General features: G+C 42.1%; 1 protein-coding gene across 1 annotated transcript; it reads right to left on the reverse strand.

The window, feature by feature from the left end:
• Positions 1-1,453: 1,453 nt before the first annotated feature.
• On the reverse strand, positions 1,454-14,196 carry BOLA3 (bolA family member 3). Its single transcript, XM_061548800.1, has 4 exons — positions 13,988-14,196; positions 11,684-11,810; positions 7,949-8,037; positions 1,454-4,222 (listed from the first exon to the last, which is right to left on the reverse strand). Exons 1-4 carry the CDS (start codon positions 14,021-14,023, stop codon positions 4,154-4,156), a joined length of 321 nt encoding a protein of 106 aa, XP_061404784.1. The 5' UTR covers positions 14,024-14,196; the 3' UTR covers positions 1,454-4,153.
• Between the last annotated feature and the right edge of the window lie 293 nt (positions 14,197-14,489).

Genomic DNA, 14,489 nt, shown 5'->3' on the forward strand with positions numbered 1-14,489 from the left:
TCTATGTTGTATTTTATATCACGCAGCTTCTGAATATCCAGATGCCATTAGAGTTATCCAGTTCAATTCCTGTTTAGGGTGTGTGTGGGGGGGGGGGGGTCAACTCGGCAATGACATTTTTTCCCCAGGGTTCATAAAACAAGTACCATTGTGATGAAAAGCCGACATTTGTCGTCGCTTGGAGGAACTCTCTCCAATGCAGCTGTGGGATTTACACCGCTGGCTCAGAGGTCACCAGCCGAGGTGAGTGGCTCACACGAGACACACCTTGACCTTTGACCCGATTTCTTCGGACCAAGAATTTCCGGCGGCAAGGGACGTGCAGAAAGTGACTTTCAAAATCGCAGGTGTGCTGTGTGCCCGCGCAGTAGGGGGAAGTGCAGGCATAACCCCTCATGACCTTTCGGTGATGTAAATGTCATTGATGGATTAGAGAGATTTGGGTGACGAAAAAGTACATTGGAGAAATGTATTCTTGAACACAGGCATGTTGAGCCCGTGTCGCAGATTTGCGATGCATGAGGCAAGGTGAGAGATCGAGGTCATGTGACACTTGTATCGTTGACTCGCTCTGTCCAATGTGTCTGAAATCAATGCATAATATTTTCTATCGTGGGAAAAAAACAATTTTCAACTTGTTTTCAATGTTTTTAAAATACCACAATTCTCAACATAAGAATGTTACGAAGGATTTTATTGAATTAGAGAAGTATCTGCAACTGTGACACACAAAGAAACACACCTTAATAATGTCTCAAACACACAAAACATCAATGCAAATCTGCACACTGAACACGAGACTGTGACTGCAATTGGAATTAACACAAGATCCTGGAAAAAAAAGGTGTCAAATATTCACATGATGACCCGCAGGCAATGGCCAAGAGAGACTGTAATATTCTAAATATCTGTATCCACCATGACCTTTACTAATCCAGGTGAGAGTAGAATGATCATTCAACCCAAATTATATTGGGGTAATTATACTAATTATATTACTTTTGAAATGTGACTTATTTGGAGCTTATTTGAAAACATTGGGTTTGGACTATGAAAATGGCAAGCGTAATCTCTTATTGCAAAATGTCACAGGGTAGTGCATCTCCACTTTGACGGCAGTGTACTTCCTGCCAATCGTAACAACGCAGCCTTCAAAGTGACTCCGAACATTGAGGCTATTAGGCCACCTACCAACCCAATAGCGAAACAAGAAAACATTTCTATACTTGCATCTCAGGATAACATTGATCTTCTATTCATATAGTTAAATATACATCAAGCACCAATTGTTATTTTATGCTCACACCATATGCAACATTATATATAAAACAAAAGTTTGCTTAGAAAACCATAGACAAGTCAGTGTTGCTCCGCATTCATATTGTTCAAATCACATCGAAAATGTGCTCGATTAATGTTGAACCATCAGAGTGTAAAAGTATAGGCAGAGCAGTGCAATGTCACGTCCATTTATTTACTTATATTAATTCAACATTCAACCAATTTTACAACTCCCTGACCACAGTTCAAATCACAGCAAGTCACAAATAAGGCAAACATGTTTTCTTTTTTACCTGTGCCAGCAATTCAAACGCGCTGCAAACATTCACATTGTCTAATTTAGTCAAAGCGGTAAACATCTCGTATCCAAGTGTAACACGTGAATTGAATCGCTCTTTAAAATCTTAGCAATTGACGCAGATTCGATTTCTAATTCATACATTGCTACAATACACGGATGGCTTTCCGACCTTTAAACTTCTTACCGATGACAACAAACATTTTGCAGAAGCAAGAATGTGAATGAAGTTAATTTCAGTCAAGCATTTTATAACTTACATCGATACACAATTGCAAGTCTTGACACTTCGGTTTACAGCAAATGATACAGCAGTGCAAACATTTGTTAACCAACTCGCGATTCTACGTTTGTGCGTTTCACAGCCAGACTGTTTATTTTAATGTTAAATATATCTATACTCTTTGGGTCTTTCGGTAAAGTCACGTAGATAGATAAAAAAATCACGACGCTGATTGTTTTCACCTGAAGACGATTGCTTGTGTTGCGATCGAAACGTCGTGATTATTATTTTTTTATCTACGTGACTTTACCGAAAGACCCAAATATAATTAATTCCTGCAGTCACGAACGCTTTAAGTCAAGATTTAAATATATCTCTTATATACCGTAGCATCAACATTATCTGCTCTATTACATTAGTGCATACATCAGCTTACAAGACTTGTTATTCTTAATGTCTTAAATGGGGTTTATTAAATGGGCAATCTAATGCTTATAAAAATGTGTTATTTCATACAGATGTTACAGAAAAACAAGCTTTGCAATCAGAAAACCAAAATCCAAAACCATTGTTGCTGTTCCCAAAATCTAGCCTTCAAATAAGTTACGAATAATTCCACACATTATGACATGAAGCAGGATAATGAAAAGGTGGCATGAATGGGAAATTACAGATACTCTCATTTGAATCACTTAATGACACATTATATATTCCCAACAGTAGGAAGACTGCAGCATTGGAATTGCAGTAATTGGCATTCTATATGTAAATATAAAAATTGGCAGTTTCTAAAAAGTATGTGTGCCGCTTAAGGGGAATATGCAGGCTTTCATTTTGACCATGTTAAAACATTGTTGCCATTTGGCCAACGTTTATTTTACGATTTACATTATTGGGCACATTTCAACATAGACTCGGTTTCCAAGAAACTTCAGAGATTCTCCATACACCTTGCATATTCAAAGAACTGTTTGCCAATCTCAATTTGTTACCGAAACTTAATCTGTACGGCTTAAATTGTGGTCGTGTGCATCTGCCCTGACTGAACCACCTCTCCATGAAGGAAAATCAACTTAAGTTACTGATGCACAGCGCAATACTGGATTAAGTGATACAAATCTGAATTAAAAAAAATTCTGCAAAAAAACCAAAAAAAATCTCTAGTGAAGGGGATGCAGAAATGTACGGGTAGGTGCGCAATTCATTCCTTTATTGAAACATGCAATTAGTTGAAAGCAATGTTGTGTTGCTATGGATTAATAACCAGACAAAAGCAAATGTATAGATGCTGCTCCATATGGATGAAACGCACGGGAAAAATGTGTTCCTATCGAGGGCGATATTGGCTTTGCTTGCAATGCAGTTTCGTGCTGCAGGCTTGATGTAGTGGCGACATTAACCTCTGAGATTGGCATTTCCAATTTCTTAGGAGGCATACCCACAACAAAACAAACACAGTGATTCTACAGGCAGACCAGCCCTGCCTACAACCTCAATTTGAAAACATCTTCCCCTTTTCTTGATGTGCCCAGCAATAACACTATAACTGGAGAAATGTTTTGCTTGTAAAATGTACAAAAGCATAACATCTACATAAAGCCAACTAGAGAATTCTAAAGATATATGTTTGCAAGACGTGCACGTGCAGTCCTTTGAAGCTGCTGTAACAATTAGGCTCGCGTATATTTGCACTATTATGGAGAATGGTTAGAAAAAGAGATTGCCATGTAATAGTAACATTTCTGCCATTCTACAGATGACTTTAGATGCGTATACTATGGGTGAAAATGTTCTGTCCGTTTCCTATAATAATTTGCTCTTACAGTATGCAAATCCTTGGCCACATTAATAAACTATGGGTGGTAATTTCGTAGTATTATTCTGAGAAACGGCAGATAACAGTAAATAAGTGTAACATTTATGCATAAGTACGCAACTGCATATATCTATTGATGCTGCCAAAATGTGCGGTTTGAAAATGAAGGAATTAACAAAACCACTTTAAGCTGCAATCGTGAGTCCCTTTAAAGTCACATATCTATGTTAACAAAATCCTCTTCCTAAATTCGGACACTCAGGATTGCAACTATAATCCTATCCCTATGCACCGATCGGAGGTAATAAGTTTCCCGTTTGGGATAGTAATGTGAGAACTCAAGCTGCCTATTTAGAACACGACTGTGACAACCCAGATCTTTCAGCAATCAACTAAAACGCTTTCATTTTGTCTGTGTTTTTTATGTATGTGAGCTTGTACAAATTCCCAAACATTCCAAATGGGCAAAATGGCAGCAACACACACGTGTATATATACGAACAAATGCCTGCTAACAGAGGCTTAAGACTCCCAATTATTTATCTTCTGGAACTGTTGTAAATATTCGCAGTCCGTGCATTCCCTTGATCTCATCTTTCAGTGCCTGCAAAGAGAAGCAAGCACACACGTAGCTGCATTGTGAGTTCAGTGATTACAAAGTATCAGAAACAAACAAATATGTAACACAGTGCAAACGTTGTGAGATGACAATAACCCCTTTTTCACGTATGAAAATAGAGTGGTGTAAATAACGCGATGCAACAGTGCCAAGCCAATATATAACTGGCATGTTTTAGATAAAAAAAAACACAACCCGTGAAATGTGTCATTCCATTTTGAGAGAACAGCACACATATTAAAACCGGCGTTGCGGTTATTTCTAATTTGTGGGGTGCACTCGTGTGATGCTCGAGTTTGAATTGAAACAAAAGTGAACTCTGTTGTGTTGAGAGCCATTGTAATATGTGACATGCATTTTTTTCTTCATAACTTGCTGCATAAACTGTGCTCATCCAAGCTGAGACTATTGAACATTTATACTTGTAACATGGCTTTAATTTTTAGCAGCTGTCTGGGATTTAATCAAGGATCTCCACAGAGCTGGTATTGTGACAAAGGCATAACCATCAGTGCTCTTATTCAGCCAGCCACTTCATATTATTGCCCTTGCCATATCCTCTTTATCTCTGAAGATCCCACACTTTCCATGGTAGCTTCCACCGTTCTCCCCCCCCCCCCCAAACAATGCGGTCATCCCCCTTTACATCTGTTGCTCCCACCATCTAGAACTTCCTTCCATTCACTATCCACACTAATGACTCCCTTCAAGTCCAAATTCAGGACCACTTTCATCTCTACACCAATCTTTTCTTGTTTCTCTTGCAATCGCTTCCAGTCGGCCGACACTTACCTCTTTGAACTCCTGCCTTACGATCTCAATGCACCTCTTGCATTGACGACCTCTACTACTTTGTCCATACACGTGGCATTACTAGTCCACCGATGGTCATTAAATCATAGTAACGTTTGGTTTCATATATAGCGTCATCGTTCATGCAAATTGAATCGCACAATGGCTGAGAATCAGACAATCTAGAAGGCGACCGGGTGGTGAATCGGCCGCCAAAGATTGAGAAAGTTCTGCCGACCTCTGAATCTGAACATGTTATTAGCCAATTCATCAGTGTTTATACATGTGGGAGGAAACTGGAGCACCCAGACAATACCCATTGGGGGGGGGGGGGGGGGGGGAGGGCAACAACCTTTCCCATATAGAAGGGACAGATGATGTTCGTCCGTATTTAGCTGTACTAACTTCTCCTGGCAAGTCGGGGTATGGAAGACAGTTTTTCAACATTTGTGCGATCCACCAAACATCGCCTCCGCTGTGCTGGATTAGAGACATACGCCACCAGCGCCCGGCTTTGTCAACCTCCATTCTTTTACACAATCACGTGAAATAATTCAGCATTTTTGTATCTTTTGCACCAGTTTCCTGTAGGCCTAGATTTTTCCCAACAGTTTCATTTCTTAATTTCTATCGTCTTGATACTCCCTATGTTCCTTCTCGGCAAGTTCATATCTGCTCTCACCAACGTTTAATAATGTCATCTCCTGCACCATCCTCATAAATCGAATAGTCATTTTGGATCAGACTCCTATGCAACGCAATGTAATGAAAACTACATTGTATCATATGAACACTGCCCGTGCATTTGCGTAGGATACACGGCCAGGGCCAGATTATGACATTTCTGGGGCCCCTAAGCTTACTAAAGCTTAGATTTTGTAAATCGAGGAATGCCTGTGTATAAGTCATATCAGAAAGAAAATAACCATTTTAGAGTCTTTTTTTTGCCTTTGTCCTTTCTTTTTCAACTGATAATGTAAACTTTAAAATTTGTATTGTTTCGTATTTAGAGGTCCCTCAATGCGAGGCCCTAAGCTGTAATTTACTTAGCTTACGCCTAAATCCAGCACTTGGTGAGGGGGGGGGGGGGGGTTAATGCTTGATGTCAGCACAAGGCACAAACCCAGGTGACAGCGCTGTGGGATAGGGATGACGTCATCATGCAGATGTGTGTGGTGATGGTACCGCCGAGCCAGCCAGCAAAACTTGTTTTCTTATAGTCAGTCGTGCTTTGCCCAGTGCTGTTTTAACAAATGCATGTTTCTGCTAAGACACAGTTCACGTAAGGTACGTTTTACGGAACATGGGGGTGATGTCTTCTTGGTTCTTTCGGTAAAGTCACGTAGAAGGGAAGTAATAAAATAATAAAAATAAAACATAATAAAATAATTATTTTATTATATTATTTTATTGTATTATATGATATTATTTTATATTATATTATTATGTTTTATTTTTATTATTTTATTACTTCCCTTCTACGTGACTTTACCGAAAGAACCAAGAAGATGAATCCCTGCAGTCACGAAAGCTTTAAATCGAAATGGGGGTGATGATTCTAGATTTGAAGCTTTCGTGACTGCAAGGATTCATACTCTTAGTTTTTTCGGTAAAGTCACGTAGGTAAAAAAATGAAATAAAAATTAATAAAAATAAAAGAATAAAAATCACGACGTTTCGGAGGCAACACAAGCTTCTTTTACCTACGTGACTTCACCGAAAAAACTAAGAGTATGGGGGTGATGCTTTGGCTGTGTGCGGTTTGACGCTGCTGAGATTCTCATCTCCGTCTGGACAAGTAGTTCATCGCCTGCTTGTACTGTACCGTACATTAGACGATGCGGATGGCTATCTCATCGTGACCTTCCCTCCCCAGCGCTCTCGTGCGGTCTCACTCCGTACGTTAGCAGCATTCCGTGCACATCTTCCACGCTGTTGTGTTGATAATCTCACGACTATTACTCCTTCTCAGTGCTCTTAGACAATGTTTCATCGTGGCCCCTAAGCGCAAGTTGAGTGGTGGTGGTGGTGAGAAAAGTGATGAATCTGTTGGAAGGTACTTGAATTAATCGATTGTGAGAACGATTAAGAAATCGGAGGGCACGATTATTTCATTCTATGTTTTAATATGTTTTCTCATATTCTATTTAAATGTATTATGTGTCTGTTTTTATTTCGACGTGAAACCAAGTGGGGTGAAATCATTGAGATTTAATTAAATAAAGAGGGAGGTGATAATTCCATAATTTTCACATTAGGCCTATTCTTTCGATTTAACTGCAGGGATTCATCTTCTTGGTTCTTTCGGTAAAGTCACGTAGAAAGGAAATAATAAAATAATAAAAATAAAACATAATAAAATAATTCTCACGACGTTTCGGCCACAACGCAAGCAGCCGTCCTCAGGTGAAGAACAGGTCTGTCGGAAAGACAGCGTCTGAAACGTCGTGAAAATTATTTTATTATGTTTTATTTTTATTATTTTATTATTTCTCTTCTACGTGACTTTACCGAAAGAACCAAGAAGATTAGGCCTATTATTTGTGAAACGCAGTTTGGCCCAACATTGTATTTTCCAGGAACGTAACCCCCGCATTCGGCAAGGTTTTACTGTAATATAACTAGCATGCCATACGATGTACGTGACAATAGCCTTCATATCCACTCCTTCAATCTCACTTATACACCTCCTCGCCTTGTTGTTACAGCATCGTAATCAATGCATGCATTCAGCTGACAAACTCGAGTGTGCATAGCGGTGTGAATGGCAATGTTCTAATCATGGGCCAGAAGCGAGGGGTGGGGGGGGGATCAGGAACTCATTCCCGTGAGTAACGGCAGCCCACCCCCCCCCCCCCCCCACAAGCCTACGCAAAGCATGGCTGGCTGTGGGAGGGACTGGCTCACGGGGGCCCCCACCTGGTTGATCATGTGATGCTGCATCACCACGCGCTTTCCTCGGAACTCCTCCGACTCCACGTGCACTTCGTACATGGCCCCACAGCCACCTGCAATGCACCACGCGGCAACGCAGGCGCGACATTTAAGGGGAGAAGAAAGCTGAAAAACAGTCGGATGTTATCTTGCGGATACGTGCTCCGGGCTCGATGGCCTGGGCATCTAGCCGACGATAATGTGACAAGATATTTAAATTCACGGTTAGGAGTGCTCTATGGATGTCACCACAGTGATGTTTAAAACGCATTGGGGTGATGTAAAAGTGATGTCACTCGAACACTCATCTTCATCATCAGCTATGACAAGTCTATTGCTGGATGAAGGCCTCCCCAAGTCTTCACCATCTCTCACAGTCCTGGGATGTACCAATCTATCTAACACCTGCACATAGGTTGGTTTCATACCTCCGTGGTGGATGTACTCTAGAGCGTGTTCCATAATTTATTTGAGATCACCGGCCATCATCCCTTCTGCTTAGAGCTGCTTAGCTTCGATGGGCCTTTAAAAGCTTAAATATAAAGTATTATAACAATGTGTCCTGCCCACTTACTCTTTTTAAGTCCATGTTACGTCTCGAACCTGCATGGTCTCCAATTCAAGTTCCTCTTTCTGTCTCAATGTAATTCCAAACATGAATCTCTCCATGCTTCTTTGTGCACTTGCCAGTTTTCATTTCATTTTCATGAACACTCATGATTAATAGTAGCATTTAAATATATATTTATTATAAATACAACTATTCTGTGGAATGCATCATTAATAAGACGACACATCTGCAAGGTACTGTTAAGGTACTTTGAATTTCATTTCATCTTAACAAAAAAAATATAATCATAAAACAATATCCACGATCAGTTTTAGGATACAATAGTTTCCCCACAAATACAATCATTCACTGATTTGAATTGTAATAATTCCCCAGACACCATTGCAAAGGGTTTGATCCATCCCATGGCATTGTGAAAGACAACACATTTAAATAAAGTCCAATTTTATTCATAGATCCAAATTGTTGGAAACTTTGCCCATCACTACCGCACCCTGCCTTCTCTACTTTTATAAAGTTTTACACAATTAGCATTGTAATAACAAAATCCCACCCATCCTCTACGTGTATTTAAAACTTAAACTATAAACCATCGTCTTCCTGAACGACAATAAAATAAAAACATCGAGACAATGCTTTTTCTAGGAAACAAAAATAGTCTTCTTTGTACTTTAAAATGTACACGTCAGTTACTTTATATGCGCACAGATAACACGTATTCACTCCAAACTGGAAAATCCTTTATACATCTTAATATTGGCTGCAAAAACCCTTGCGTTGTCGTACGGACTGTTAAGAAATATGGGCTTGGGCAGGACACGTCGCTGGATAGGACAGTGCCCGTTCATTAAAACGAACGATGCAAGTGACAGCCAAACTACGGAACACACCCGGTAATACGTACATGCGGACATAAACTCAGCTCGTGCAAAAGAACTTCATGGATTTTTAAATACTTTATATTAAGTTCGCTTGCTTGCTTAGGACCGTGCAAATCTTTCGGTCGTTTTTTAACCCACTTCCCGTGATCCAATCAAGCTGACATTTTCCACACAGACTCGTTGTGCGTGACAATTAATGTTCGTGAAATTTTTTTTCCAAAATTTTACACTTTTTAGGACAAAAATATTATATTTAATTACCAATTGCTTAATGCTGCCATGCAATCATCTGACCCATAGGTGGCAGCCATCTCAAGCCAGAGGACGAGAGGACTCTAGCCACCACGCATATAAAGGATTTATAGTGAAAAACTTTGTTTTTACGGGTTATACTTGTTACATTGGCAAGACCATGAGAGTTGCTGAAGGCATGGGGAAGGTCTCATTCAGCAGTGGATAAGATAATGGCTTATAATGTCCATGAATACTGACAGAAATATGAAGGAAAAAAACATATACAAAATGCATTACTGTTGCTTTAGCAATTACAGTATATGCCAAGTATTTATAATACATTTTATTTATGGGACTACTGCTGCTAGACATAATTTATATTTAAGCTGCTTGACAAGTTAATTGAATTCACATGAAGTGAAAGCTAATGGACAAACGAAATCTAAACAAGCCAATAATTTGTACAACACGACAAGATGTTACAAGACATTTATGGAATATTAAGGACATTTTCAAGGCAATTTACTTTTCCACTACATGCAGACATAGCAGCTTACATTATATGAAACTTCAAACAAAAAAACAACGCCTGCTGATGCAGCAGAGGAATGCTGTAGACTTAAGCAGACTATTAAAGAACCATGTAATTGTGTGGGTGCTGTAAATTCCAGACGCGTATGGTGGATGCAGTATGTGTGGCCCTAAAATAGTGGGATAATCTGTAGTTAATGGGGCATGCCGGGAGAGCACGCACAACAGTAATTACGTAAACAAGTTATGGATACCGCATTTCTCTAACCACCAAGCATTGTAGGAATACCGATAGCAAGTGATTTAGAGGTCTAAATCAAATAATTCTACTTTACAGGCAGTTTGGAAACCCACTGCTGGATGAGAGCCTTTTCCACAGTGCTTCTGTCAAGGGGGTTGTTTGATCATACTTCTCAATGCTCATCAACGAGGGGGGAGACCAGGATTAGTTAAGATATCAATAGCCACTGACATTAGCCATGACTGGGACTTTAACTCCAGTGGCTGGGTGCATAGTGAAAGTGAGCTTAACCTTAATCATCCCTGATCCCCCCCTGCACATAATAATACAGACATACATACATACATTAACGCACGTATGGATGCCGCCGGTTTGCACACTGAACTTTCAATCCAAAGGTAGCGGTTCAATCTCTCGGTGTGGCAGTTGAAACAATGGTGTACGTTTCGTAAATATCCCCACGTCTGCCCACTCAGTTCAAAGGGTTACACCACAGTTGAGTCGATCAGCAAGCAATGGTGGGGCCAGGATTTTCAGATAGGGGAGCAACCCCTCCAGCAATGAAAAATGATAGGAGTTGTTAGTAAGGACTTGTCCCTTGCTTTTTATTCGAAGCGTGTGCGGCGATGGCGCAGCCATCGATCGAGGGTCGAATTCGAACCGTGTGTGATCGGCATCGCGCTCGCTGAAGGTGAATGCCTTCAGGGAAGTCATGTACTCTATACGCAACTGCGCACAATTCTGTGAGTCACTTATAACTGCTTTGCCATTACTTATTGCCAATTATGGACTCAGACTATTGTCCTATCATCTCATGGCATGTAATACATAATATGCTACAGAGTGGTAGTGGGCGTCGCAAAATGCTGATTTATTACTAATAAACCCCAATGATCCTGATCGAAATGAGCGATTTCGATCAGGATAATCGAGGAGGCACGTACCACCCCGCCCTCCCCACAGCCTCCGCCAGTGTCAGCAAGTCACGTGTGGTTAGGTAAAGTGTGACTACTACCACCTCTTCTAAGATACCTGGCCAGTGCAGAATAACAGGCCAAATAATCCTAGCGGGGTTTCCTTCAGCGGAGGCTCTTCTTGTCACCAGTGACATGAGCAAGAATTCTCAGAGCTGCACCTTTATCTTTTTTTTACCTTTACCTATTAACACACATCGACACCAATGCGTCAAATGCACGGCCCGCAGGGAGGCTGAATTGACGGGCAGTCAACGGCAGCAGCAGCAGCAGCAGCGGCAGCCTCACCAGAGACGTCAACCACGCGGACCTGCTTGGCGTTGGGGAACTTCTCCTGGAGGACGCTGGAAATGCGCACTTCGCCCTCGGAGCCAGCCGAGCTCGCTCGCCGCAGCAGGCCGGCACGCGCACGCTCCTGGAGTGAAGTGCGGCACATGCATCACGAGCATTCGGAGACACAAAGCGACCAGTCAGCCCGTGTGACCCTTACTATAAACTAAACAATGAATTACGTTATATTTTACCAGATAAGGGCCACTGAGCTATATAGCTCTCTTTTTAGAATTGACCTGGCCACAAATAATAGCTCAATGAAGTGGCTTTATATTGTGGGAATGTATCGCAACCAAATACTCTCAACTCATATTCGTAAATGTGGAAGAAAAAACCAGAGAACACGAAGAAAAACCCATGTGATCACAGGGAGAACATGTAAACTCCAAATATACATACTCTTTGGTTCTTTCGGTAATGTCACGTAGGTAGAAAAATAAAACAAAATGAAAATAAGATATCACGACGTTTCGATCGCAACACAAGCGGTCGTCCTCAACACGGACGACTGCTTGTGTTGCGATCGAAACGTCGTGATATATTATTTTTTATTTAGTTTTATTTGGACTTTACCGAAAGAACCAAAGAGTATGGATTCCTGCAGTCACGAAAGCTTCAAATAAAGATCCAAATATACAGCAGCCATTGCCCTCACAAGATATTTGGTGATGTTGCTTTGGCAGTGGAGCATAAACACTGCTGCCCCTCCCCCTAGGTTTAAATGGCCCTTCATTACCAACAAATGAATGGAAATTTTGCAGCGAAATATTAACGAGGCAAATCAAGTAATGAAATATTCTTGCCCGTTGACTCTGGTGCACAGATTGTAAATGTGATGATAGCCAAGTCCAGGTTTTGTTCAGAGGAATCCATTTCAGCTCCCCATGTCAGCCAATGCTTTACATCTACAGTATGTGTAAACTGTGCAGTCCACTTTGTACGTATGTTGAACTTCTTTTGCGCCATACGTAGCCGTACGTAGCCAACCGTGCCAATCGGAGGTGCTGGGACAACCGACTAAACACACAAAGCAGTTGTAAAGAAATTAGTTTTCAATCTAGATTTAAAAGTGTATAAGTTCCAGTATCTTCCTAATATAGGAAGAGCGTTCCAGACGGCCGCAGAAGCGCATCTGAAAGCGCGCGATGAAAGTGACCATCTTTGTTCGATCGCTAGCTATAAGCCGCTGCTGCTGCGAGGGTGACCGGAGTTCACGTTATGCTTAATCCATGATCTATCCACTGCTGAATGATGGCCTCAAACTTTCGCCATATCTCACAGCCCTGTGATGTAACACGGGGGGCACCGCAGTTGCCTCGAAAAGCAGTTAGTCGCGAAGGAGACCTTATCGGTTAAAACTGTCCCGATGGATCTCGCTGCTCTTGTGAAATCATTTTTTTTTCAGCTTGAGCAACTAAAAATGCCCTGAAACGTCTCTCAAGCCGGCCACTGCGACAGGAGCTTGAGGACCTGCATTTAGCCGGGGACGCCTTGAAGTGAAGAGCTCTGCAGGGATGTGTAGCAAGAAGAGAACGTTACGCGACACGCACAAATCCAGCTCAAAAGCGCCGCACGGCATGAACAGCAACATTGGGCAATGTTCATCTCTTGGCGGCATTGAGGCAGCGGTGGAAATTCCACATTCCTATGCCTGGGCGCAGTCTGTTAAGGACGACCCGCGACTGAGTTTCCACAATGCGCCACTTATTTTATCGACCCCTGAAGGATAACGCGTTAAGAAGGGATTTCACCGTGCAATGCAAATGGTGTTTAATTAGCAAACATTCAAAACGGAAAGTGTGTCCACACCGAAACAAATGTCGGGCAATGCTCAATGTCCACGTGCTTTTTAGCCAGTGGCGGACATTCCACCATCCCATGACGGGGACCACCCCCTTCCATCGTTGCACAATTGACCCACTGGCCAAAAACAGTATCAATCATCAGCCACGATCCATCCACCGCTGGATGGAGGCCTCTCCAAGCCGTGCTGCGATCCACAGACCATCCGCGCAGATCATCTCTCACGGTTCCATCTGCACTGGGCGATCTCGATTTAAACCGGAGGAATCCGATGAGCTATGAAGCTCTTCCACACACAGATGCCCACCCCCGTGTTGCCAGACGTCCACTGATCACGCGTACACCCTTTGATTCGTACATGGCCCCACAACGTCAAAACTCCAGCAGGGCACTTTGAACCCCGCATGTCGCTTATGCAACACGACTTTCAACCCGAACCGTTCGCCCTCAACTCACCAGCTGCGCGGAGATCAAACGCCGAAAGGCGAACATCCTTGAAGATGTCCAACGCAGCGTACACCAGAGTTTACGGTAACTTAAGCCAGTAATAATAACAATTAGGAGGGAAATTTAAAAGTAAGTTACGATGATCGGGACATGTGACATTGAGAAGCGTGGCCCGGCGTCAGCTGCTGCGGTGGCGGCGGCGCGGTGATGACGTCACTCAGCAGGGGAGGGAGGTGACAGCTGTGCGCCGTGACGTCATTTATAAGCTTCGCGGTGCGTTGACGTCATGTCTCGGGGGCCCGCATGGCGCGTCACGGCGCTGTGTGTTGTCGTTGCGTCATCGCGGGAAACACGAGCGGGGGAGACGTCATCGTTGCCAACGAGTCGGGTGGAGGTCGCAACGAGTGTATGGAGGATGACGTCACGCCACCAAAGTTGTAAATGACGTCATTGTACAACTTTTGTTTAAAGGTGTTGCGGCATTGTACGATGACGTAATACCCAGGCGCGT

This window comes from Lethenteron reissneri, chromosome 9, assembly GCF_015708825.2.
Source record: "Lethenteron reissneri isolate LAM-NWPU_2019-01 chromosome 9, ASM1570882v1, whole genome shotgun sequence".
In the NCBI taxonomy this organism is placed as follows: Eukaryota; Metazoa; Chordata; class Hyperoartia; order Petromyzontiformes; family Petromyzontidae; genus Lethenteron; species Lethenteron reissneri.

Coding starts and splice junctions, on each gene's coding strand:
- BOLA3 (XM_061548800.1), bottom strand. CDS start 14,023: ATGTTCGCCTTTCGGCGTTTGATCTCCGCGCAGCTG. Junction 11,811..13,987: donor GTTTGATCTCCGCGCAGCTG/GTGAGTTGAGGG, acceptor ACTTCACTCCAG/GAGCGTGCGCGTGCCGGCCT. Junction 8,038..11,683: donor CCGCGTGGTTGACGTCTCTG/GTGAGGCTGCCG, acceptor GGTGCATTGCAG/GTGGCTGTGGGGCCATGTAC.